This window comes from Penaeus monodon, chromosome 34 (assembly GCF_015228065.2).
Source record: "Penaeus monodon isolate SGIC_2016 chromosome 34, NSTDA_Pmon_1, whole genome shotgun sequence".
In the NCBI taxonomy this organism is placed as follows: Eukaryota; Metazoa; Arthropoda; class Malacostraca; order Decapoda; family Penaeidae; genus Penaeus; species Penaeus monodon.
Window position 1 is genome coordinate 2266371 of NC_051419.1, and position 731 is coordinate 2267101.

The window sequence follows — 731 nt, forward strand, 5'->3', positions numbered from 1 at the left end:
CCTAATAAAAGCATAATACACGGATTTTTGGTCATGTAATTGCTGCGACGCAACCAGATCTAAGGGGTTAAGGGGAAGAGAGAAAATTTGGGACAAACTTGACAAAATTAAGTTGGATTCACCAGTAAGGGTGGGCACATTACTGTAGGGTTTTCTTTTTGTTGAAATTAAGTCTTAGTGTATCAATTCTTTGGAACTGAATGAGGCAGTTAGTGCATCCAACATCTGATACAAGGACTTCTCTTATATTGAAAGAAGAGGTGAATATTGAAATATAGGTTTCTTTTCTGACATTTCCCAGATCTTGAAATGTGACTCGGTCTTTCAGATAACTTTTCGCCTTCCCTGTGGATCACTGGTCTACATCATGAACTTGCTTGCATTCCAGATCTCACTCCCGAAGCCGCCGCCGCCACAGGTCGAGGTCAAGGTCACGTGAGCGCAGGCGGGAGAGCAAGGACAGATCTTCGGTGCTTGACAGGTTCTCCACCCACTCCCAGGAAAAGGACCAGAGGGAAGGGAGATTCGGTCGCTACTGAGCAAGGGGTGGCACTGGAGGCATTGCATTGTGGTTCTTAGGAATTTAAGTTAATTAACATAGTTTGTTGAATCATTTCGCATGATTGATTTCATTCATAATATGTATGTTTGGGATTGTCAACAAGCCAGGTTAAAACTGTTAAGAGGTTATTGAATGTTATTCTCATTCTTTGTCACAAGAAGAAATAAGG

General features: G+C 42.0%; 1 protein-coding gene across 1 annotated transcript in view; it reads left to right on the forward strand.

Annotated features, from left to right (window-relative positions):
• The window catches only part of LOC119594517 (splicing factor U2AF 26 kDa subunit-like), a gene marked incomplete in the record, with an annotated part of 10928 nt that overhangs the window by 9235 nt on the left and 962 nt on the right, over positions 1–731 (forward strand). The window contains 1 exon segment of the mRNA XM_037943547.1: positions 389–731. Within this exon segment, the coding sequence (XP_037799475.1) occupies positions 389–539 (151 nt within the window).